We start from the raw sequence: 23,755 nt of genomic DNA on the forward strand, positions 1-23,755 counted from the left end.
AGTCTAGCTGTTGTCTTGCATTGATGTAAACGTTAGTTTATAGTAATAAAAAAGATAAAGCGCTTTTTTAGCTTAAAGTTAAAAGAGTTAGATTGGACCTAGTGCGACTTAAGCCCGTATTACAGAATATAGAGTCGATTTTCCACCAAATGGATATCGCTATGCGTAGCGATATAATGATAATGTATAACATGCTTAGATTATGTATTAGCTGTTGGGTTAGATATTCTTGAGAATACAATAACAACTTTACTATAAATACAACTGTATCGCATCGTTTCGCAGTTATGGTAACATTAAAAATAACGTTTAGAGAGAACATCCCTATTTCGTAACGCCACAATTAAAAACACTTGAATGTTTCTAAATTTCAGTTAGACAATAGAGCCTATTGTGTTGGACAAAATCTCTTAATAACCTTAATACTCTGTATTATTGTGTCAATTTGTACTTGAGTGAGCCAGTTTAATTGCATGCTTAAGGGATACGATATCTTAGATCCTGTGGATTGTGGTTTGTAATGGTTGTATTGGACGAAGTAACGCGTACCATCTGGTTACTTTTTGTCCATTTTCATAACAGGATAGCTGATATTGCCGGGCTTGTTTTATTTGGACTGGCAATAGCAGCGAGGTTAAGTCGATCGCCAAAATTATCCTCGCATTAAATAATCCAGCTGATAAATGCATTTGATATTTCGACCGCTTTCGCCCGGTTTCTATATTTAGCGTATTGTAATCAACCGATCGTTCTAGAGTTACGAGTGACTTTAAAAGTGACGTCGAAATTAACTAATCGTTCTCTCTGGGAACTGTTGTATCGCCTTGTAGACGACACATCCGTAACAAAACGGATCGTTTCATGAATATAGCAACCGGACATTAATCAGCGAAATGTATTTTAATAAAATAGGGCTCCGAATAACGTAGATATGTTTCGAGTGATCTATATTTAATACTTAAGAATGATTCAGTATGTTGTATTATTTATTGTTTTTTTATTTTTTTATTTTATTGAGCTAGACTCTTGGTTAAGCTCAATTAAAACCTAATGGGCTTTTGTTATTGTAATCTGAATTGAAAGTCACAGCTGTGTTGGCTGACGATTCACTATTTCACCTTAAATTGCTCATAATTAAATTATGAATGTTTATTTCTAGGACTTCTTATTATGTGTTGTAATCTTCAATTAGTTCCTACATACATAAATATGCTATTTTAATTAAATTATTTTAAATTTAATTTACCTCATACAATGCTTCGTAAACTATTCGCCTTGTTAATAAATGTTGTATTGCATTCATAGCTTGTCTTCTTCTTTCGAATGTTAAATTATTGAGACGGAAAGAGATGAATATATGATTATAGTTACGTCTGTTATACAATATTTATTAGTAAGGCAGTATCGTTAGAAGCGATGAATTACACATTTTTACTTACGATTATTTATTTATGTGTTTTTTTTTTAAATATTTTTTCGTGTTAATTTAATTTATAAGCGGTTTATTAAAGTATCTGCGCTATTAATTGTGATGCTAATTTAGATATTTTACAAGTAGACATCTGAATAAAGACAAACTTAAAGTTTTATTTTCTTTTTTTTAACCTTTTTTTTTTTAAATTTATAATTCGAAAAACAAACAGACATTCTAAATACAATTTTTTAGTGCCATCATAAATTGTTGTTTTGTGTAAAGATTATATTGATGATGATAAAAATTGACATTTTTTTTTAAATTTAATGTTGGGCAAAGATGAAGTAATGAATATTAGTAAACTGTCAATGTCAAGCGCGTCACACGGTAAAGATATTATAATATTCCTTTATGTTGCAACATTGTCATATAAAATAAATATAAATAGGTAAGTAGACTGACAAATAAATACCTGATGTTAAACGGTCACGCACTGCTACGCACTGCACATAGAATGCACTGTAAGAAATATTAACCATCCATTAAGTTCTCACCGCAAAACACAGGGAACTGAGATGTTTCCTTTGTGTCTATAGTTGCACTTCTCACCCTCCGAACCAGATTACAACAATAATAAGTGAAGAGTGAGTGGTACCTACCCAGAGGGGCTAGTCCAACCACTAGGTATTTTAACCATCTTAACTGTCCGGTCAAATAAGTGTGAAACGAAATTTGCTCTAACTGGCTGATTTGTCAAAAAATATTTATTAGAAAAAAAAAGAAAAAATTAAAAACAAATTTTCGTATCTTTATATAAAACATCTAAATCGCTCGGTATCTTAAGATACTGTAATATAAAAATATTTATTAAATTCACATTCCATAAACGTAATTGTACGTCGAGATATAATGATGTACGTACATCTTAAGCTATTGTAATATTATAGTATCATGTGTGTGACGCGCTTTACCGCTAGAGATAGTTTATTGTGAAATAAAATTAATAGTAATAAATCGCTTAGACTAGCTTCTATCAAATTGTAACTTAAAATTAAGGTGTTAGTACGTTGGAACGATCGAAGATTTATCAAATCTATTACACTCAATAAATCTTTTATAATTAGACTAAGTTCAAAAATCACCGAATCTCGAAGCAACGCGTGCAGTACAATACGCGTAACGAAAGTCGACCAGTGTGAAGTTAGGCTCTCCGAAACCATCGGACATGTGAAACTAGAAAAATTACGATAAAATCGATTTGTGAACGCGATATATTTGCATCTTTGGTTCCTAAAGTTAATCTGCTCTGTCGTGACTAATTTCACATCAAGCTACTTAGACCGCGTGTATTTTATTAACATCCAGACGACGCGCTTTTGTGTTCATCCTGCACTGAATATTTAAACAATGGCGTGCTGCGTGATGCTGCGATTAGGTAGATGAAAAGGATTAAAAAGTTGCTTATACTATGTAGCAGGGTTCGAAAAAATCGGATTTTTGTAATAAATATCAAAAATCCTATTTTTTTATATATATCCGATATATATCTGATATATATCCAGGCAAAGAAAACGAAGCGAATTTCATTCTGTAAACACTTAAAAATGTGAAAGGAATTTGTAAAATAATACAAGTGTCGAAATACCACATTTTTTATTAAAAAAAAGTAACAAAGGAATTAGTGTCTATCTATTTGAGAAAGAACTTTTTAATGAACACTTAAAAAACAAGTACCTTTTATTATTATATCTTCATTTGTTTGTGAGATAAATCAACTAATTTTATTTTAATATTAATTTGTAATCGACTAATCATAAAAAGTAATCATTTAGAGTCAGGCCTTAAGCATAGATCTATGAGTGTTGTTCAGAAAAAAAAAAAACAATTGATATATATTGTGATATATATCCGCGAACCCTGCTATGTATATCATATATAAATATATATATATATGTATCAATAGTAGTTTTGTGTGACAATAATAAGTATTTATATAGTTAACTGTCCATATATATGTATGTACCGACAACATGTATTAATTTTGAATGATAATTATTATTATCTTATTTTTAGTCCTATTAATTATAAGACATTTATTATGTAATATTTTAGAATCTTCAGTACCTGAAGGTGAAAACTTGCTTAATATATAACTAATATATATATAACAATATATAAAAAAAACCATTAGCTATTCCAATCGAAGAAAAAGAAAAAATAAACAAATCTTAGGTTTACATATTCTATGAGATGTGCGTATAGCAATAATTATATTACGCACTACAAACTACGAACAGTTCTTGATGATGAATATCTTCATTTGTAATATAACACTATTTCATTTAATTACTAATATCCACTTTAATTTCACTTTTAAGTTAATTATCAACGTCTTCGTCATTTAAAAAGGCAATTATTTACATACCCATTGCGTATAGGCATGGTTCTGATATATAGAAACGAATCTAAAGTCAGATGTCGTCGGAATATCAGATGTCATCGATTTGATGTTGACGAGTAACCGTTTTCACCGTAATCAAAGTACGATAATATTAAACTCATGAAATATTCGCCCTATCTCTTTTCAACTTTGAAGTAACCCATCTGCAAGAAAGAGATGAAGCGAATGTTAAACCGATTTCGATATAACATTCGTTTCATCTCTTTCTTACATATCGTACAATGTAAAGTTAAACAAAGACATGAAATGGGATGGCAACACCGATATTTAATCCAAATATCCGTTACACAAAAAAACTCGGATATCGTCCATGCCTAATTAGCGTATTCAACACACAAGATCCCAATGATATCATGTCAATTTAATGTCAAAATTGTTTTCTTATTTTTACTGCTGTCATTGAAATAAGTACTTACAGGCTATTCCAATTACATGACGATTAAAGTCAAATACATTTGTCGCGACATTGGTCGAGAGCTTGAATAATCTATGTTATTCATTATTATGGATTCTCGAATAAATGGCGTCTTGAACGCCATTGAAGCAGATATCTATATTTAAATTTTGTAAGTAAAATTAAAGTGGATAGACTTAACTACTTAAGTGAAATAGTGTTGTTTTATAAATATAGATTATTAATCATCTAATAATCTTAGGTTTGTTTATTCCTTTTCAATTAGAATATTCTATAAATACGTTAGATAATTTAAAATTTTAGTTTACTTTTCGAAAATTTAAATAACCTTCTTCTTATTTTAGACTTGACCTACTCAGTCGTTATTGTTCTAAAAATAACGGTTTTTTTTTTAAATTGAAACGAATACATGTTGTCGTGTTTTAACGCCCTGACTCGTCTGTGTGGCAATGTGATTGCGTTTTTACAATTTATCCTTAGATACTATCCGAGCAGATCTGGTTAATACCGAATACTGTAATACTATTCGACTGATTACCAAATATCGCTGTATTTTAAAACAGGTTATATCAAATATTTGTTTAGTTTAATTATAAGCGTAAAGAATTCCTAATATATATATTGTCTTGCATAATTAAAGCGCCATTTTGAAGTACTGTCCAACGCTATAATAAATCAATATGTTCCGATACATGCATATAATTTATTTGACAAATTAATTATGTTTTAGCGAATGATTTTTTTTTACTTATGAATAATGGACACTGCGAATAATCTGTTCTATTTTAAGGCTTTATAGTGATTACTATTAGTTCAAGTAAATTGACAAGTTAGGGCTTTATATGGATTGAAATACAGTGTTAATGTTGATTCATTTGTTTTATTTATTGACCCCCTAATTTATAGTTATATTAATGTTCTCCCAATCCAATTGCGTTAGTAAGTAACGGGGACATGAAGGCATCTGTTCAGAATACAGTACGCAATCATACCCGTCATTATATTAAATACCTATGATGTGCAAGGAGAGCTGAGATGACCCAGTGGTTAGAACGCGTGCATCTTAACCGATGATTTCGGGTTCAAACCCTAGCAGGCATCACTGAATTTTCATGTGCTTAATTTGTGTTTATAATTCACCTCGTGCTCGGCGGTGAAGGAAAACATCGTGAGTGCTGCATGTGTCTAAGTTCAACGAAATTCTGCCACATGTGTATTCCACCAAGCCGCATTGGAGTAGCGTGGTTGAATATGCTCGAAACATTCTCTTCAAAGTGAGAGGCCTTAGCCCAGCAGTGGAAAATTTACAGGCTGCTAATGTATGTATGTGTTAATGTTCTATCCAGTGACCTACTTTGATAAGTAACGGAGACGTTTGACACTAAATCATCCGTTTAAGAGTTATACAGTATGCAAACATACCCGTCATTGTATGAAGTTTGCCTTTTAGCCACATTTTTATACTGATAGTTAAACTGTAATAAAGGATACAGCGATAATACTACCTATACGCGCTTTAAGTTTGTTATATGGATTTATCCTGCCCTATAACGATGTATTGGCAATACATATTGAAACCAAAGTGGATCCAGTGGCCTAGGCGGAAAAATATCTTCGCGGAATATCGTGGTTTCAAATCTGGATAAGCATCGTTGAGTTTTAACATGTTTGTGATCATAATTGTGCACGTGCTTGGACTGTAAAGTAAGGCTACTTATGTTGGATGGATGGATGGATGATATACGGCATAGGCCGCATTTATATTTAAAAACTGGCATTAGAGTATCGAAATTAGCTCTTAAACTATCTGCTTATGTAAAATATTTAGGCTTTTCCTCTGTGACACCCTTATCATACCATGAGGATATTTGGCATCCCTCTAATGTACGTGCGTCAAAATCATTCCTTTTGCACACGTGTAGGTTATTTAGGTTTACAAGGCAGTGCCTTGGTGGTGGTCGGGCCGATAAAAAGCTATTGGGTTGGAAGTTGGAAGAGTGTAAACTCCCGTGCCTTGGAAAGCACGTAAATCCGTTGGTCTTGGGTCTGAACTTTCTGCTTGTGTCAAATTTGTCATCCCATCATGAAAGTGAGGGAATAGAGAGTGCGCCTGTGTTTGACACACACTTGTGCACTGCAATATGTCCTGCGTAACAACGCAAGCTGGTCTCCCTTGATATTGGTAATTTTACTCGGGGTCGGCGCAGCTTGTCTTCTTCTTCCATACTTCTCTGTCGGACGTCATCTCACAAGTAACATTCTTCCTAACCATATCGTCTCACACAGTCCATCCATCGTTTCTTTGGTCGTCCCCTACATCTATATCCATCCACATCCATTTCCAAAACCTTTCAATAATAATTCTCGGTCAAGACGACATTATTATTATTAACTTATTAAATATTCCAGAGGTTTTTCTCGTGCGATATAATATGGAACTTTACAAACTTCGCGTTTACAGGTAAGGCTAGTAACGCGTCAACAGCCCTGGTTGAATATCTCATCATATCTATCATATCTATGAGCAATGGCGACCATCTACTGTCTGTAAAAGAGGCCGATATCACTTATCCATAATGTATGTACCAAACGAAAAGCAACCATTGGATACTACCAATGAAACAAAATAATTACATAACAATCGTTTAATATATAAATACATAATTATTTAAATACACGTGTGACACGAAAAGTTTTCAGAAAAGTACGTCTATAAGTACAAAATTATATAACACTAAAAACGTCTGAACATGAAGACAATCTTATAATTTTATAGATAAGTATATTATTTCACAGCTCGATATACAATCTCACCCTGTGCGAGGGTATTGACGTTTACTTGGAGGATGTGTAAATTGAAAAGAGTTGAGAATGCGAGTGCTTAACCCTAAATATTGAAAAAGAATCCAGTTAATTCGATACTCCTTTTAGAGACTGGATGTATTTTTAGTGTGTAGTTTTAGACAGCTTGTAAACTACAATATTATTTTTTTTCATTCCATTCAAATCTACTCATTCAATATAATTCAATCTTTATTTATTCTATTTACAAATACGTCCATTTTCTCTTAAATATCTTACAATAAACAGCCAACTTTATAACTAGTTTTCAAGGTTCTTAACCGTGATAGGACCCTCTAGTGCCGTAATTGCGGTTCGCAAATCCAAAATCCAAGATTGAAAATAGATTTGACAAAACGGACCGAAAATAATTACCAGTTACATCTTAGATTTTTCGAAGAGGCAAATGGCAATTAGAGCATAACATATGATTTGTGGCCAAGTCGGTAACAATATCGTATAAAACATGTTAATTTAGAACGTTGCAAGCGACGTCCTCCTCATGCTGAGCGAGCGGAGTTCCGCTCGCAGTTCGTCGTTAGGAGCGATGTCGCTCAGTGCGGCGTAAGCGTAGTTCGAGCGTCACGTGAGCGGCGAGCGCTGAAGCGAGAGCTAGAGCGAGCGCCGCCAGCTGAGTGCGCACGCAGAGAAGCGTCCGTGCCGCGCAAGCCAGCGCCAGCCCGGCGTGCCGCGCCGACAGCGTGGCGGACCACGGCCCGCGCCAACCGCCGCCGCCGACGCATATACCCGCCTGTCTCGATATTATTTTGATATAAAATTGTTGTGTCGCTATGACCATCTGTCCCATCTTCAATGTGGCAACAGTATTCAAAGGTATTCAAAGTGCCGTTTTATTCAAATAAAATGACAATATAGTGAAAATTACTTTTTTATTTTTCTTTATTTTATGTAATCGGTAGGCGGACGGGCTTATGGACCACCTGATGTTAAATGATCACCAAGAAATATTAACCATTCCTTACATTGCCAATATGCCACCAATCTTTGGACCTAAGATACTATATCCCTTGTGCACACAACAATGCTAAGTATTGCTGTTTGGCGGTTAAATACCTGATGGCTGTAGATGGTATCGACCCAAGACCACCACGTGTATCTCTATTTTGTAATATATTATATTTTTCGTCTGAAAATATTATGTTATTGGCTTCATTAGCGGCTGTTCTGTACAACATATATGCGAAATTTGGTGATGATCTTTTGCATAAATCGTAACAAACAAACAAACTCTCTTGTAGTGTTTAGTATTATGATACACGATACATTTTTACTATCTTTTGATTCATTTCAGATTTTAGGCAGGCAGTTATTTCAATGCGAATAAAACTTGAAATTATAAATGGAAATACCTTATTTTGAAATCGTCTTTATCTGATTTGTAAAAAAAAATGTAAACTTACAGAGCTTCTTGTGTAATCCGAGCCAATAAGGCATTGCGTTGTGCAGACTTGTATGAAATTTTGAAATATTTGCTGACCTGTAATACATCCCACAAAGCAGCACAGGCACCCCACGCTGCAGCAGCAACGGCGGGAAGAGCCAGATCACTTCTCTCGGCGCGCCAACGGAGTAGAGCGAGGAGCAGCGAGGCGTGCGCTGCAGCGCCTCCCGCTGCGAGAGCGACTCGTCGGCCACGCGCCGCGGCCATGCTCAGAGTCGCAGCTGCAAGAGCCTGCAGCGCTCCAGCGCCGCACAGCGCTCGCCACGCACCACTCCAGCCCCCGACACACACACCGTACCACTGGTAATTACATAAATAGTAATAGAATATATAGTTAATGTAAAAACTAAACAGGACTAAGTTCTTGTATTAATATTCACCTTAATATATGACGTATAGATAAATCCCTGTTGAAGACCGATAAAGAGTCCCATTGGAGCTCCGAGTAATGCTCGAGGATCCTTGACAATGGAGCGGGTATCTGGGGGCGGAGCGGGTGTCGAGGCGGCGCCATACAGTCCCAGGCAAGCTGCAGCTAGTGCCAGTGTCGCCCATAGTGCGACAAGGAATCTACGACCTTCCGCGTTTAAAGAAGAACCCAGCAAGAACTGAACACCAGGGCATCCAGCTGATCCACACGTTCTCTCCTAAAATAATTTATATTTCAATATGTGAAACTAGAGTTTAAAGAATATCCTATTATATATGGTTTTTCAATTATACAAAAAGATGCTAATTATATAAAAAAGTGATTGTTTTATAGAATGTATATGCAATATATATCTGAAACATACATTTAGGCTTGCAGATATGAACACTTACCTCATAATCGTCATCCAAAGAGTATTCGTCAGACCATTTCACTGATGAATTATCAATTGATGTCGATATAAATTGCAGCGGCGTTAGATTTTCAGGCCAAATTATCAACGCTCCTCCAAGTAAAAGTGACCCAACGACAAGACCTAAATCTTGTGCCGCTCGGAGAGCCCTCAATCCCCTACGTAGAGCTACCTTTCTTCTACATTCATCGCCAGCCGCCTGAGCTAAGGAGGTAGCTGACACGGATAAAGCTAGCGACATTGGAGACAGTGTTATACCAGAAATGGCGTACAATGGCAGTAAAATTGACAGAGGCGTGGCTATAGTATGCGCTGTGAGGAGGATGCATACTAGAATATGTGCTGTTGTTATCACTATTCTCGTTCCTGATTTTTGTAGAATAAGAGGGGAAAAGGGTGCCACTATAGCGGCTGTAGTGTGCATTATCGCGAGCGGCATCGCTCCAGCTTCTGCGCCTGCAAAAGCCGTGAACGGTAACAGGGCCGTCGAGCATAAGCCGCTGGCAACACAAAGTAATGTGAAGCGAGTCACGAGAGGTTTCGGTATTTTTGGCGGCTGTCTCGTGATGAGGCGACGAACGGAAGCCGCTCCCACTGAGGAAGCAGCTGAGTCCCGTCGCCGGTTGGTTACAGCGACAGGAACTTTTATCGGTGCCTTCGATTTCCTCCATGGCCAATCTTTCTTGCATATCGTGTTTACTGGTATCTGAAAAAGACGTTTTCATTAATAAACAAAGTTGCTATTTAACGATTAATCATCCTGTGCAAGTAACAGTGTAAATACACTCGCTGGCCATCCATTTTACTAACATGCATTTCTAGAATGCCTTTGAAACATACCCTAACATTGTCTTATCATGCCATAAATGTTATTGATGCGTTGAGAAAATATGAGAGGTGTAGAAACTAAGCGTTAAAACATCAAACCCGAACGAATATTGATTTCGCTCTTGCTATCGTTGCATTGATTGGTTCGCAAACAGGGATATAATATTCATAGCCCTGGGAGGGTGAGTGTGTGTAAAATGCTGCGGTATGGCATACCTTCAGCCTTAGACTGTTATATTATTGTGAAAAACGTATTCGTGCTGAGTAAATAAAAGCGCTGATACCTGAGTTATGACAGTCCGGTGACGGTGTGGATCGGACACGGTCCGGGCCGCGGTCCGGATACTTTGCGGCCGCGTTCGCTCCGTCAGGTCCGGTAGGCTGCCCATACGACCATCCGACTCTTATCAACATTCGCTCATTTATAATTCTGGAACAGTTATTTTTTTATTATAATTTCAAATTGTAATTAAAACATAAAAAAAGGTGCTGAGTTTCTTTCGTAATTCCTCTCAGGTGTGACATATTTTTCAGTGTCGTGAGCTGGTGGGTGTTACTATATATAACAGTTGATAAGCTGGAAAATTGCTTTCAATTGAATAATTATTATTTATATAACTTAAAGTGGCGGATACTTCACGCTATTTTTGTAATATTTGTAATATTTTGTAGTATGTCGCTGCGGGGGTTTTATCTATAGCGTCACGTTCTAAATTAAACCAATAAATTTTAAGTGTTATGATGATACATTTTCCTAATCTATAACGTTATATACAAAATAGTCTTCTGTATATAAGTTTTATGAAAATAAACTGCTCATATATTAAATAGGTATATGATGATATTTTATTTGATCAGTATAGAGCTGTTATGTAAGATCAAACTCGGAACTTATTGCAAAACGTGATCGTGATGACGACCTCCGTGGTCGAGTAGTGTGTACACCGGTTTTCATGGGTACGTCACTCCGAGGTCTCGGGTTCGATTCCCGGCCGAGTCGATGTAGAAAAAGTTCATTAGTTTTCTATGTTGTCTTGGGCTTGGGTGTTTGTGGTACCGGCGTTACTTCTGATTTTACATAACACAAGTGCTTTAGCTACTTACATTGGGATCAGAGTAATGTACGTGATGTTGTCCAATATTTATTTATTTATTTATAAAGATATGTCATGAAGTGATGTGACCTGATTTCAAGGATACACGAGACAAAGTAGTATATAACCATTATTTGGTGTTAAGGCTTTGTGTAGGTCCCAGGTAGGTACAACCAAGAATACTTCGTATTGTTGTGTTCCGGTCTGAAGGGCGAGTGAGCCAGTGTTACTACAGACACAAGGTATATATAGCACCTAAGATTTATGATTTATGCCGTATGATGATTGCTAAACTATCTAACTATCGCTTATTAATAAAACTGTTGGTTAACTGTTTTTCTATACTAATATTATACATGGGAAAGTAACCTTGTTGTCTTTGTTATTTGTTGTCTCTGTCTGTCACGTGTATGTCACGCTTTCATGGCCACGCCACTAAACCGAATTTGAAATTCGATAGGCATCAAGCTTGAACCCCAAGGATCTATCAATAGGCAATTTAACTCAAAATCAAAATATACTTTATTCAAGTCGGCTTTTACAAGCACTTTTGAATCGTCATTTAACAAACTATATTAAATAAAGCCACTACCGGTTCGGAATGTAGATTCTACCGAGAAGAACCGGCAAGCAACTCAGTAGTTACTGTTTTTCAACATTCAAAAATACAGTATACTATAAAGTAGTATATTCCACAGTTTTCCTTTCCTAAAAAGTTACTTTGACCATCAATATGAAAATGTAATACTTCCATATCGAACGAACTAGTTCCAGACACGGTTATAATTAGTTATCAAAATTCATCGTATGCAACCCTTGACGGGTTTAATTACTTCAGCTAGATGGATCAAACTTCGTTTAAACGCAAACTACCCTGTTCAAGTTTACGCAGAAATTATAAAGAGAAACCTGGGATATCGTTTATCCGCGGAATTTTCGTTAAAATGCAATTATGACACGACATTCGTTTCTGTCGGGTTTGAAATGATTGTTAATAACAAATATCGTTGAACTATGTGTCCATATATGAACAATGTTTATTACATATGAATAAGAAGGTGGGCCAGTATAACGAAAGATTTTTTTTTTATGTCATAGGTGGCAAACGAGCAGGAGGCCTGATGGAAAGTGACTACCACCGCCCATGGACATCTGCAACACCGGGGGGCAGATGCGTTGCCAAAGTTGTTGTGTTATTAATAATATTTATTAAACAGGCAGATTAACCACCGTGCTTGTTATAAATGCACTAGACTGGAGTATTTATAACTCAGCGATCTATAATTTTCCTATCGAAATTCCATATTCAAGAATTTTCGTACTCGTAACAATTTACTCGAGTATTCTGTGGACACAAAGACCACCAAAGCGATCGCCGTGAATTCAATAATTCTTCGTAACACATAGCGTGGGAATCGTACGAGTTGCAAGATCAAGGACCACCGATGAATCGTCGCCAACCATCGGTACCGATTACGAAGGAGACTTCACTTCTGGCTCACGCTTCGAGCAGTAGACTTCTATTAGTAAATAGTTTAAGTAATCCAAAGTTTTATTTGCGCCTCTCGGTCTCGCTCATTGTAATTTGCTCAAGTTCATATCATTTTAACTTTGGTAGATGGTAGTTGTAAAACATATCACGCAATTAAATAAAATTTATAATTAACTTAAAATTAGAACACCTCGCCTTATTCCCTCAACTGGTTAGGCTGGTTTGTTTTTTGTCCAGAGGATCGGAATTGCGATTCACCAGGGAAATGCTGCTAGCATTCTTGCCACCATTCCACGCGGTCAAGATTATTACAGTAACCATTTTTAATTCATATTTGTATATATTAGAGGACTCAATGTTAATAATTGTTATGTAAATAAATGTTAAACTTAAATAAATATTAGGTTATTCTAAGTTGTATACGCGTTGGTCGTAGCGTTGAGTTTAACACTTATTTTATTTATTAAATGAATATTGCATCGTTAAAATAACATAACATTATTTTTTTTTTTTTTTTTATGGAATTATTTATAATTTAAGTTTCAATGAGAAAGCGTGTTGGAGGTGAAACTGACTCGTATGCTGTGACGTCAAACAGCATGCTCACTTAGGCTAGCCTTCGCCATTCTGTACTTACTACTCTACGATCAATATTTAAGGTTGTAAATTTAATTGTAGACTGTGACGTTAAAAACTTTCTCAATTGCGGTACGAATTCCAAAAACAATTATTTAAATCTGATTCATAGATTAAATAAATAAACGTCTTTTCAAGTTTGTTATGTTAGTGAAGATTATAAAGTTATTTAGTACTGAATTATTCATATAAGTATTCATACTAGCTGAACCTGCGGCTAAACTTTTATAGTACGCCCATCACACCTTCGAGGGGTGAATTTAAAAAGGTAGTCTACCTTCCCCGGGACCAAATCCCGATCTACTTTCTTACCAAATTTCATCTAAATCGGTTCAGCGTTTTAAACGTGAAGTGGTAACAGACAGAGTTACTTTTGCATTTATAATATTCATACAGATGGCTGTTTGAATATTGAGTGAGCCAGTGTAACAACAGGCATGGGATATAACGTCTCAGTTCCCAAGTTTGGTGGTACATTGTCAAAGTGAGTAATGGTAAATATTTCTTACAGCGCCAATGTCTACGGGCGATGGGGACCATTTACTTTAGAAGACGCATATGTCCGTCTGCATATCTATTACATAAAACAAAAACATGGTAATAATATGTGCTTGGTAACTAAGACAGGACACGTATATTTACGATTCACACAAACTTATATAATACAGTAAAGTCGTTACGGTCGAACCCTTAAACTGATTTCACGTAGCTCTCATTCGCCCAACGTGTGATAAGGATCTACGTTGCAATTAGTAAGAATTTAATGGTAGCATTTATTACAATGGCCATTCCGAATGGTTACGTGGTGTTTAAATGGACCACTTACCATTAGAAAACTTATTTCTCTTATTGGTTATTATGAATTAATTCTTAACTGTTATCTTAACTCTTTTGTTAATTATTTAATTTTTAAAGGTATATAATTTATAGCACGCAATGATGTGCATATCCATAAGAAATATGTATACAAGTATGTATGAGTCAAGTAAGATTAATTAAAAAAAATTAAATAATTACATAATACAGAAAAAATATAGGATCAGAATCAGAATGTACTGATTAAAAGTCAAAAAATTGAATGAGATTCGAGCTAGTTCTTAATTTTGAGATTCCCCGAAAAGATTTCATTTAAAAGCACAATTTGGATCCTGAAATATATTGATGATGGCATTGTATCGTATATATTTCGTGTACTTGGTACTGGGCGCTAATTGCGATTTGCGATTCTCGACGTAAAATAATGTCATGAAATAAAAATAATTATCATTGTATGAATCAATGAATTTCACGTCTAAGCCTGAGTAAAGATATCCATCACAGGACACTAATTATTGTAAAAAACAGCATTGTAAATCTGTTTATTTGAAAAGAGCAACTATGCGAATTTCTTGCCGTTTCTTCTCACTGCAGCCTGCTTTCCGAAACGTTGGTAGTATTTAAATATTGACTATTCAAAAACGCTTCATTGTGGAGTTTACTTCAATAAAATTGATTTGATTTGGTTTGATTTGATTTGATAGAAGACGGGAAAAGGCAAAAAGTAAGAATTGCCTGTGTGATAGATAAAATATGCAACAAGGAAGACTATGAATATGATTAGAAAAATATGTTTAAAAGAAAAACTAACCAGATCTACGCTTAACAGATATTATATAATTAAAGTCAATATAATAATAAAAACTGTTTCATTAGCAACGAGCAACGTTAATCATCTTTATAAGCGAAATTTGATTCATTAAACTGGATTAGTTCAGCGCTGAGATTTTCGCTTCGTTAATTTTTTTGTTTTAACCTTTGAAATTTTGAACATGGAATTAATGGGCTTAAAATCAAACAAAGTTATGGTATATTTTTCCTTGAATTAATTTGCACAATTTCCACAATTTTGGGTCCATTCTAATTTCGCCATCTTCCTCTTGTCTTATGTATTATATTGTATATAAACTAACTGTGTATAATGCTGAAAAATCGAGTATACATACGAATAATTAGAAATTAGTAAAAGATAAGAGGTCAATTAAATTTAGTTTCGTTATAAGATTGCGAAATAGCATCTCTGTATGAACAAACGAAGATAGTAAATTACTTGCTATAGTAAAAAAATATAGATGATTTAGTTGCATTTCAGTATTTTTTCCGAGAACTTCATTATTTTAATACATATTGTGACGTTCATCATTTCATCTATTCAGTGAACGTCCATAGAATATTTGCGTATAAAGGCGGTAAGCATTCATCGTAAAATATTAAACGAACGAACGAACGTGTTATTTAATATTACTTGGTGAATGAGTTTTATGCAAACTCGTCAGGTGCTTCATACTTTTTTAAACACCAAAACAAACATTAAATTATAATAATATATTCCTGTAATACAGTTTGATAAAGTTAATCCGTGTTATTAGAAACAAGATGTATGTATGTATATTATAAATTCTTAATTCTCAATGTAAAGATGGTGATACTTTAAGAATAAGTAATTATATTTCTCATACTGGCAATGTGTATTGGCGACCATCATCTGATGGTCACTGTAATAAAAAGACCAATGTGCCTTTCTATTTTAAATTCATAAACAGCATTTATATACTATGCATGAGACCGCGTACTGTAGAAATATCGATTGTTTTGTTTCGTACTTAGGTCTTATTTTTGATATGAAAGTCTTATGAAAATAGTCTATGTAACTGGATAAAAATTAACGTAAGTTTCAAACAAATTACCTCAACAGATTAAACAGAAGAATTTCGTATGCATTACTTTAAATCAGTCGAATTACAGATAGTTGAAGATAAGCAATATTTTCATAGTGAGCTTTATCTGTACGGGGATTATAAAAGGTGTATAATCTGCTTTATATTCTATTTATTAGTATTTTTTGTATTTATGTATTTGCTATATTTATTGAGTTGTATTCGTTATTATTTCATAATGTAAGTTTTTACTGCACCACCATATTGCCGTCTTCCATAAACATTATCCTTCTAACCCAAAGGTTGTCTGGAAGAAATGGCTTATAAGCCATAAGACCGCCTTTTGCTTGGCCAATTTTCTTTTAAAGAAAATATATTTTGTATCTTTATGTATATTTGGTGTGCAATAAAGAGTTAAATAAATAAATAAATAAAAGGTGTATAATTACAACAATATATGTTAAAATATTAACAAGATATTGATTTTTGTGAAGATTGTAAATTTTCGTTTTTGTTTGTACTTTTATACATAATTATGTATTTAATAGATAGTTATTTTAGAATACAGTACTCACGTATAAAACGCCTTCGTCGAAATCCATTTCAAGTCACATACAGAACGATTTCCTTCCGTCTACTGTATAATATATTTATAAATTTATTTCGCGTCATATATAACACTGTGCTTTCTTAAACTATAAGATATGTCCGGATATTAAGGATATGTTACTATTTGAATAATATATGACAGTAAATACGTATCCCTTTACTCATATTATCGTTTGCGGGTGTCCCTGATAGGAACATTAACGTACTGGCTATGGAAGCAAACCAAGCGATGTCGGGTGTCCATAATCTACATGTATTTTGTGGATTTATATATTATAAAAATATAATGGATGTGCTGAAATAAATCGCTGTGGAGCATGCTTTTTCTAGCTTTGTTTTCGTATAACATAATCATATCTGGTACGTATAATCACATCATTAAGTTGTTCCTATCTCATTCATTTAATTTGCGCAGTATGTAATTGGCATGAATGCCAAATCAATAGAGATTTGGCAGACTTTTAAGACTGGTTGTCTACCTGCATATAATAAGAATTATCTTTATGGTTTCCAAAGTGGTAATAAGCTCCAAATCATCTTACTTTTAAGGAATATTCTAGGTATTATATAAAATTGATTTTTGCTTTTTAAATACGTATGAGGGAAATTACCGGCTTGTTAATTTTAAGCAAATTACTGTCGTCTATCTTATAGATAACGTCGAGCGTTCTCTGATGAAATTAAATAAAAATAAAATAAAATCCTAGTGATCTGAAGGTATATCCACTTCAGATCACTAGGATTTTATTTCATCAGATTTTTACTTTTAAGTACAAATAACTTACGCAAGTCAAATTACTGTAATAATTGTTTTTTTTTTTAATAATTATGAGAAATTAAAAATAATTTATTATCCCGAAATTTATAGTATCGATGGTCACATTACTTATCTGGGTGCCAGGGGAGATGGCTGGTCTGTTTGCGCATGCGCTTTTGAGGGCGACAACCAGACGAATTGGGCAACAAGAATACATTAAAAATGAGAGTAACATGTTAGTCTCGACTCTTGAACATCCATCCAAAGGCCGTCCAATTTTACTTCGAATAGGAACAAAGACTGTCTATTATGTTTCCAAACTATATCTTTATAACATACAGATATAGAAAGGCAACGTCCGCACTATATGAATGGAAATTTGGAGATTTTTGTTTGATAATGAAGAGGCGCGCTGAGAAATATGTTTTTTCGTTCACGGTTTTGCTGGCCCCGTCTTCGTCTTGTCTAATCGACCCGGCCGAAACATTTTATCAATCCAAGGAAAATATAAAAAAGTTGTATATGCTCGAGGGCTTAGACAAATATAACGCATTGAAAACGCAATATTTTTAATACTATTCTAATTGTTATACATATATAAGCTATATTAATGTTGCGTTTAGTAATCAGTATTATTTTGATATTAAACTTTTTATTAATTTTAATGAGTCGTGTGATGTTAACGGTGGATGAATCTACAGGTTGACAGAAATCTCTCGCGATATGTCACGTGGTATTGACGTCACATCTTTCATTGAAATTTAATGCTATGATATCTTTTAAATAAGTATATTTATTAGCTTAAATTTAAATGATTGTGTAGTAGTCATCGATTAATTTAATTGTATTATCTGATACAAGATTAGATATCTATAATGCCTTGCAAATATTTATAATTATATTAAATTTACGATAGAAAGGATTATTGCTATATAATTATTATCAGGTGTCATTTTAGTACTTGAGTTATAGTGAGTAATAAGTTGCTTTTAGATATAGTCAAAGAGTGAAGATGCTCTTTGACATGCTATGTTTAAGACTGCCATGTTCGCCACAGGTGCAGCAACTGTGCAAAAAACATTATAGTGCACTTACCTTGGTGCGTGTATTTTTTGCTATTGCTATATTACAAGAGATAATTAATTAAAATAATGTTTCCATATACAATGTTTAATACATAAACGATTGTCTTTTCTTGTTTAAAATATATTTGCAGACTGCAATAGGACCACCTTATGGTAAGTGGTCACCACTACCTTGAAAATATAAACTCTGATTTAATGTTTATTTAATGTCCAGCGAAGCAGGCTATTAATAGTCAGTTGTAAAGAAATACATATAAACTATTACACCATCACGTGACACGACATAGATAAATTTTATAAAAAGTGAACTCTACTGAGGACAATTGTCGTGCGTACGTGTTGATACTACATATTCGAGATACGTACTAAAACATTTTCATTTCGTAGTGTAATTGACTGGCGCTTAAACGTTTAAAAATGTTTTGGATTTTATTACAAATCTTTGTTATTACAATCCTATATAGGCTATACACTTTATTATCGGAAAACAATGATTACTGGAAAAAGAAAAATGTTCCATATCTGAAACCGAGCCTGCTTGTTGGTAACTTTAGTGATTACATATTTTTTAAAAAGAGTGCTCAGTTGATTACGAGTGAAATATGTGAAAAGTTCCCTGACGAGCCGTACGTCGGCGTATTTTATGGTACAAAACCAGCTCTCGTCATCAAGGATCCTAAAATCTTAAAACTAGTGTTCACACAGGACTTTTATTACTTCAACGGCAGAGAAAATACAGACTACGTTGACAGAGAAACCATTACGACAAATTTATTTTTTAATGGAGGTGACCATTGGAAAGTATTACGACAGAATTTAACGCCACTTTTTACATCGGCAAAGTTAAAGAATATGTTCCTAATGATCAATGAATGTGCCGAGGAATTGGACACGTTTCTCGAAGAAGAAATAAAAGTATCGGAGAATATTAACTTGAGGTCCTTGTTTGCTAGATACGCGATGGAGTGTATTATCAATTGTATATTCGGTGTAAGAACAAATGCCATGAAGAGAGATAATGGTACGAATCCGTTTGTCATTGTAGGTGAACAAATATTCGACACATCAACCGTGATGGGTTTGAAAATAATTACGAGGAGTATGTGGCCCTATTTATTTTACCGTTTGGGCTTTAAACTATTCGATGAAAAAATTGGATTTTTTTTTAACGACCTGTTTACCAAAGCTACTGAGAGTCGCTCTAAGGATGGAATTACGAGAAATGATTTTGTCGACCTTATTTCGAGCTGGGAGAAAGAAAACTGTATAATTGGTGACAAATTCAGTGATGAAAAATCTACTGGAAATTCTACAGAAAAAATCGAAGTAAACAAAGACCTACTTGTGGCACAGTGTACATTATTCTTTGCAGCTGGTTACGAAACAACATCGACAACAACAAATTTCATTCTCTATGAACTGGCAAAAAATAAACAAGCGCAAGACAAGGTCATAGAAGAAGTAGATGCATACTTTGATAAACATGGTGTTATTAAATACGAATGTGTACACGAATTGCCATATGTTGAAGCATGTATTGAAGAAACGCTTCGTCTTTATCCATTGTTGGGAGTCTTAACGAGGGAGGTGATGAATAACTATACGCTTCCAACAGGTCTTCAACTAAAGAAAGGTGATCGGGTCCACATACCGGTTAGCCATATGCATCATCACCCGGACTACTTCCCGGATCCTACGTCGTATCGTCCTGAGCGATTCTTTGGCGATGAGAAAAAGAAAATCAAACAATATACCTTTTTTCCTTTCGGTGAAGGTCCAAGAGTCTGTATTGGTAAATACTAAATATTATTTAAATTGAACTATATTTTTATCAACATATTAACTGTTTTGCAACCGAGTGGGAACCCACTTGTGTGAGCGCGAAAGGAACAGGGCAATACTTTAGTCTCCTGTTACTAGTCATTTAATACCACGCGTGAGTCACGGGTATCTTGCCTTGCTTGGTTAACTTAAAACATTTAACTTTCTTGATCGAGATCAATTTACTATTGAGGAGTATATTAAAGGTTAATTTAAAACTTATGAATTTCTTGATCAAGATCAATTTACTATAAAAAACGTGCAATGCACCATAACAGCGTGCGATATATAAATTCGATTCCACGACATAAGCTCCCAAAGCGAATTGCGCTCATGGGTTAATGTGAGTGACCTTCAGTAGCCAAAACATTTTTTAGGATTGTCTTATATACCGGATACTCGCTTATCTCTAACTGCGTGGCTCGACCAATATCTAATGTGCGAATATTTTGTTCTCGAGTAGCTCAACTCGTGGGTTCTCGTTGGCCTGGTCTTTTGATAAAAAACAAACAATACATTTGTATTTGACCGCGACAAATATTATTTGGCCAAATTGTCATATATTTATCATATATTATCTATGCAAACTACTGCTACTACAAATAAAATGTGTACAGTTGCAAATTCAACTTTTATACGACGTTTTGACTGTAGAATAATTTATAAATAAATATCATATATCGTCGCAACGCTTTTTACATACATATAGCAGAATTTGAGGATAGCTTTATATGATATATGTTTTATTTTCTCATTTGGTTGTATTAGATTTAGAAATTTGTCTTAAAACTCAACCAGGCAATATGAAATAATGAATTATGGAACCTTACGAGTGCAGCTACAGTAGGAGAGAAAAGCTTCAATTTAAAACTTTAATAGTTTTTGTACATAGATAATTTTAGTGATAACAATTCTTTAATTCAATGTAATTAATCGCTTGAAAATTCGTTAACCTTCCAGGTAACATCTTTTTAGAATGAAGACAAGAAAACTAATATTATAATTTTTTTTAAGAGGTTTATTATATATGTTTTTTTTAATTTTTAATCATTACATAAAGACTTTTTGAATGTATTTATTTATAATTATTAACCGAGAGGATGATATTTTATATGTCGGATTTTGTATCGCGATTAGTCTTCGTATTTTGTATTTAGCTGAAATTAATACTGTATTTGTTGAAGTTCAACTTAGTATGTATAGGTGCTAACATTACCACAAAAATAAAACCAAGCAATAAGAAAACATACTAATATCCAATATTGTTTGTTCAGGTATTCGATTTGCAAGAATGGTAATGTATGCAGGCCTTCTGACGATCTTCAGGAAGTATAGGGTCGAGATGGCGGAGAACATGCCGCTAACTTTGAACTTCAAGCCGGTTTCCCTAGCAACTCAAGCCTCAATAAATATTTATCTTAAATTCATACCTCGCGAGAATTGATAAATTAAAAATCCAGATTTTTGTATTTTATAACAATCAAATTTTTATTATGAGACGTATTTTTTATTATATTATGATGTCATTTACGATTTTTGTTTCGTTAAAATTTAAATTATATTACGCTGAGCTAAACAGTTATTATTAACATACATTATTTTGAAAACAATTTGCTTTTCTCTTCTCCCTCGATCTCCCTAAAATAAAACGTAAAATTAAGAAAAAAATTAAAAATTACACATAAGTTATATCTACCTATACTTATAAAATAACATGTCCTGACTGACTGAGTCATCATCGCTGAGCGTAAACTATTAAAGTTAGAGCCATGAAATTTGGTGAGTAGTTTCGTTTTATTGAGTAGTAGAAAATGATTTTGGAAAATCTACTTTATTGTCAAATAGCGCTTGAAAATTTGTATCGGAGTTCGTTATTTTTTAAGTTAGAGACTTGAAACTATTTTTGGGCTACTGATTAAAAAGAGTAGATACATATTTAAGCATTTCTGGATATTCTACCCTAACGGGTGAAATAGGCACTATTGTGTTATACAAAGAGGTCTTAAATTAAGGTAATATTTTAAGTTAATCTGTAAATATATTCAACTTCCACGCAAGCAAAGCCGCGGGCAACTTATACTATTTCATAAACTACTATGTCAAGTATATGTTGTTTAGCGTTAAAAGTTAAATCTGTTATAAATACTTGAGAATAAAAGCAAATGATTTGTATATACCCGAATCAGGATCGAAAACGGGACCTTTGCAGTTGGCCAAATAACCGAGACAGTTATATAAATAAATACATTTAAAATAAATACTATACTTAATTGTAAACTGCTTCTGATCGTGTTTTTGTGATAATATTCGGAGATTTACGATAACTGTATGTCTTGATCAATAGTAAACAATAAATATATGTGTATAGGTACAATTGTTAATAACAGTATTTAAGTTGACCTTTGTGATTAAAATTGTGTTAGAGACGGGAGCTGTGTTTGTAATACACACTCTATATAATATATAATTTACTAGCAGTTGAAAAATTTAAATAAATAAATTGAGAAATGAGTTAGTTTATGATTAGCTATAAATGTAAATATGAATAAAATAAAAATCAATTTGTGTCGTTTGTGAAGATTATATCGAAATTTGTCCACGGCTCATATATTAAAATCCTGATTAATTCTAACTAAGCTTAGTTTGACGATCCGTTTCGCATTGATTTTCGTTGCACTTTATTAGTATTCATTCGAATTGCAATCTCTGAAGTATTACTATCAATAAAAAAAAGATTCGTTTCATTTTGACAATTATTTACTTTTGCTGGTTCCCGGATCAATTCAAGATAGTTTGAGCGCTGATGCCTTCTCCCCGGTCTTCTTCGTCGGAGCGAATCCTCGGAGACACCTCATGCGCCCGCTCGGCAGCCTCTTTCTGCGACGTTACAGTTTCGCAGAAAGAGACTATCTCGTTCCAGCACCTCTCGCTGCCTAGCATGGCGGTTATCACGTTCGGCAACGAGAGATCACGGCCGTCTGTCGCCACAAGGGAATGCCTCTGGGGTCCACAAGCGGCACACGCCATCAGGGTGTGACGCACCGTGTCCAAAGGAAGAATATGTAATTTATAAAGCATACATAGGCAGGTTTATCACTTAGAGTGACGTCTTCCAGGTAACCTTTAAGGCGGAGCAAAAATAGGGCACACACTTACAACTAACGTAGATAACAAAATAATTTAGAAATATAAAATCAAAATATAACTTCATTCAAGTAGACTTTTACAAGGACCTTTGAATCGTCATTTTACAAGTATGTTAAAAGTAAAGCTATCACCGGTTCAGAATCTAGATACTAACGAGT

The 23,755-nt window shown here is 34.1% G+C and overlaps 2 protein-coding genes across 2 annotated transcripts; one reads left to right on the forward strand and one right to left on the reverse strand.

Moving 5' to 3' along the window:
• Positions 1 to 6,920: 6,920 nt before the first annotated feature.
• On the reverse strand, positions 6,921 to 16,999 carry LOC113395590 (uncharacterized). The gene is made up of 6 exons (XM_026633213.2): positions 16,754 to 16,999; positions 10,548 to 10,693; positions 9,416 to 10,141; positions 8,974 to 9,240; positions 8,630 to 8,893; positions 6,921 to 7,882 (listed from the first exon to the last, which is right to left on the reverse strand). The coding sequence occupies exons 2-6, from the start codon at positions 10,650 to 10,652 to the stop codon at positions 7,670 to 7,672; spliced, it is 1,575 nt and encodes a 524-aa protein (XP_026488998.1). The 5' UTR covers positions 10,653 to 10,693; positions 16,754 to 16,999; the 3' UTR covers positions 6,921 to 7,669.
• Positions 17,000 to 19,036: 2,037 nt separating this feature from the next.
• Positions 19,037 to 21,940, forward strand: LOC113395506 (cytochrome P450 6B2-like). The gene is made up of 2 exons (XM_026633093.2): positions 19,037 to 20,421; positions 21,725 to 21,940. The coding sequence occupies exons 1-2, from the start codon at positions 19,047 to 19,049 to the stop codon at positions 21,892 to 21,894; spliced, it is 1,545 nt and encodes a 514-aa protein (XP_026488878.2). The 5' UTR covers positions 19,037 to 19,046; the 3' UTR covers positions 21,895 to 21,940.
• The last annotated feature ends 1,815 nt before the right edge of the window (positions 21,941 to 23,755 follow it).

Source organism: Vanessa tameamea, chromosome 21 (assembly GCF_037043105.1).
Source record: "Vanessa tameamea isolate UH-Manoa-2023 chromosome 21, ilVanTame1 primary haplotype, whole genome shotgun sequence".
In the NCBI taxonomy this organism is placed as follows: Eukaryota; Metazoa; Arthropoda; class Insecta; order Lepidoptera; family Nymphalidae; genus Vanessa; species Vanessa tameamea.

Bases quoted from the DNA above. Each gene is read 5' to 3' on its own strand.
- LOC113395590 (XM_026633213.2), bottom strand. From the start codon at position 10,652: ATGGGCAGCCTACCGGACCTGACGGAGCGAACGCGGCCGCAAAGTATC. The intron at 10,142-10,547 runs GTATCAGCGCTT...CGTCTTTTTCAG, and splicing joins ACCGGACTGTCATAACTCAG to ATACCAGTAAACACGATATG. The intron at 9,241-9,415 runs GTAAGTGTTCAT...AAATTATTTTAG, and splicing joins CTTTGGATGACGATTATGAG to GAGAGAACGTGTGGATCAGC.
- LOC113395506 (XM_026633093.2), top strand. From the start codon at position 19,047: ATGTTTTGGATTTTATTACAAATCTTTGTTATTACAATCCTATATAGG. The intron at 20,422-21,724 runs GTAAATACTAAA...TTGTTTGTTCAG, and splicing joins AGGTCCAAGAGTCTGTATTG to GTATTCGATTTGCAAGAATG.